Raw genomic sequence first — 3,214 nt, forward strand, 5'->3', positions numbered from 1 at the left:
AGATAACTTCCGTTATGAATTGGCGCTATACAAATAAAATTGAATTGAATTGAATTGAATATTCATAAAAAATATTACTCGGTTTACTGAATGATAGAAAATGGCTCTCAACTACTGGCATAAACCCTCTTCAACTTTTTTTAGATGATCTAAGTCATAACTGTTGTTTTAAAGTTAATACCAATGGATTACAATGGTATTAATATTCTGCAGACTGGACCCAACACATGGAAATCAGACAGGTTGTGGAGACAATGGTACCAATAGTAACTTTGATAATGTTAAAGTTAGTCTAGGTAATGATGTGGTCTCTTACCACTTTATTGGGGTCATTACGGTGGTTGTCCATACAGTGCTTCACCAGTTCCTGCTGGTCCAGGTTTCTGGCTCCACAGAACGGACACACAAACGTTGACCGGTTCGGAATATTACTACACAAATATGCAAAGAGAAGACAGGAATTATCACAAGCTTGTAGCAGCTGATTCAACCCTACTAACTGATCTTGGCATTGTATAGGTACTGGCCTCCAATGACTCACTATTGCATTCTGAAATGGTCATATTAGCCACTCCACTGGATAAAGCAGATGTCTAGGCGACTTTATGCAAACCAGGTGCCTCTGAAAACTCACATAAAATGTTTAAACTAACTGTTATTGATCTAAAATGAAAACAGATTTAGCAACTAGATGGCATACTTCTCTCTTCAATTCATTTTAGTGAACTATTTCACAATATGAGAGTTTCCAAATGAGCCACCATGTTGGTCCGTTTTGCAATCCCAGAGCACCAAGTTTGTTTGTGACTACAAGTGTCCAATGCTGGGAAGTAGCACGACCCTTCACGACCAAGAGCCCCTGAGGAGTCCATTACAGAGACACAGCCCAGTTTTTCCCATATAGAGGGTTTCTTTAAACTTCTTCTTTACATGGGAAATGTAGTTTGAAATTATGGCTGTCCATTGTTTCAGTGAGGCTAGAGAGTTTTTTAAAAAGTAATCTGAAAATGCTGGTGTGAGTGCGAGTACCTTGGTATAGGTTGGGAGGTCGGTACCACTGGGACAAACTTGGGACAGTTGGCTATCTGCTCCTGTACTTTAGAACAGGAAGCAATGTGGGACCTCATCTTTACCAGAGCCACCTGAGAACACACACACACACACACACACACACACACACACACACTTTTTTTTAAGACTAACAGCTCCACGTCCTAATGTGAGTTCGTTTTGTCAGCCTAATTAGTGTTACTTGCTGTCGTCTCCATAGAGGATCTATCTGACTCACTGTTCTGTCCATACATCTCCAACAGTTTACACTACGATCATGATCTGAACTATCTGGCTATATATCTGTAAATCCATTTCTTTTCTTTCTTTTTGTACATTTTAACTGATGCAGTTATCATCATCAGCCGTGATTCCATCCAAATTTATCACAAATTTTAACCGAATTTCAAGTAAAAAGAAAATGCAAATAAATGTTTGTTTCTATCCACTATTGTTATGCAATTATCAGGAGTTGGCAATAACATTTAATATTTTGTTACATGCTTAAAATTTGCACAAACATTCTAAATAGAGGGAGAAAAATGATCTGACTAGTAATGAGGAAGTACTTTTATATATAAATGTAAAAAGAAATAGGTCTTTCCATGTGGTGATTTTATATAAACTATTTATTCATTTACTTTACAGAAAATGTGCTACATTGACATATGAACTGACCTATACTGCACAGCTCTAGGTGCCCCTCCAGTCAGAAAACCAGAAGAAGAGGGTGCAACAATGAAATTAAAAGAGCACCAGTGGAAGCTCTAAAAGCATCATCATGGATGTAGAGCCATGGGAGCGATGAGGACTGCGATTGAAGTTATTAGAAATTTGCCATCAAACTGTCCTAATACAATACTTCGAAATGTGAATAAGAATCTGTTGTTGTACACAATTTCTATTTTGTAGATTTTGTTTGTCAATAATTTGTTCTTGCAATGTTATTATTTACATCAAACATGAACAATGAATGGTCGCTGTCTACCTTCTTGCTGCAGCCCCTGCAGGGTGCTTTGAATGACGCCAGCTGCTTCTCCACACTGGAGGAGCGCTCCACTTTCTTGGGGTCAAAGGGCACGCGGCAGAGAGGGCAGAGGGGTGAAGTCACCTGGAGACACGGCTGAAGACACTCCCCACAGAACCTGCAACAGTAGACGACACAGCACGGGAGTGAGGGGTTAAGTTCATGTTAAAGGCAATAAGATCATTCGGGAGGGGCAGATTGATCCTGCAGGTCAAGGGAGACCTCACTATCCTTTAGGCCACCACTGCCCCCACACAGTTAAAGCCAACAGAACCCAGAAGTTATGTTGTTATAATATAAGGTTTTTTAGTCGACAACACAGAAATCAGGAAGAGTTTCCTGGATAATCTAACAATAAAAGCAGAAATTAGCAATTATTTCTATCATCATTTTATCTATCAATTTTTATTACACATTAATCAAGCAGTCTGCTGAATGTCAAACGTAGTCTAATGACAAATTACCAGAGTTACCAGAGACCTCAAATTACTTTTCCAGTCAGACCAACAATAAAAAAAATCCAAACCTAGAAAGTCAATCTAGAACTAAATTAGACAAAAAAAAAAAAAAACGCTGAAAATCCTCACATTTGAAATGATATAATATATTGTCGTTACCGCTCTCTCTCTCTCCCTCTCTCTCTAACTGGTCGAGGCAGACGGCCACCCACCTAGACCCGAGGTCTGAACTGTTGGGTCTCTGTAAATAATGCTATAAGGAGTACGGTTTGAGCTACAGTAGCTCATCTGTTGGATCAGACCACATGGGCCAGCCTTCACTCCCCACGTGCATCATTGAGCCTTGGCCCCCGATGACCCTGTCTTCGGCTCTTTTCCTTCCTTGCAGCACTTTTGATAGGTACTGTTTCCCTGCATAGTGAAAGGCAAGCATCTGTGTCAGTGTTTCCTGAAGTTTTATCCTCCCCATCAGCAGCAGAGGAGTAAAAATAGCTGCATTTTCCTTTAACTAGAAATAGAACTGAGGCTACCTGAGGTCTGCTCTGCTCTTTGTTGTTCAGTTCAGTTCCAGACTGAGAAATAATACATATACACCCCTCTGGATAACTCCTCTCTAATTTCATTTGATATAAAGTAAGAAGCCTACACTGATAATGTCATTATGGTAAATGGTAAATGG

General features: G+C 39.6%; 1 protein-coding gene across 1 annotated transcript in view; it reads right to left on the reverse strand.

Annotated features, from left to right (window-relative positions):
• LOC118329294 (E3 ubiquitin-protein ligase RNF166) overlaps positions 1–3,214 on the reverse strand; it is a gene marked incomplete in the record, with an annotated part of 9,848 nt that overhangs the window by 2,941 nt on the left and 3,693 nt on the right. Inside the window, 3 exon segments of the mRNA XM_035663391.1 lie at positions 317–431; positions 1,030–1,142; positions 2,039–2,195. Coding sequence (XP_035519284.1) covers positions 317–431; positions 1,030–1,142; positions 2,039–2,195 — 385 coding nt within the window.

The sequence above is a fragment of the Morone saxatilis genome, unplaced genomic scaffold (assembly GCF_004916995.1).
Source record: "Morone saxatilis isolate NCDOM2014 unplaced genomic scaffold, NCSU_SB_2.0 Contig19, whole genome shotgun sequence".
Lineage (NCBI taxonomy): Eukaryota > Metazoa > Chordata > Actinopteri > Moronidae > Morone > Morone saxatilis.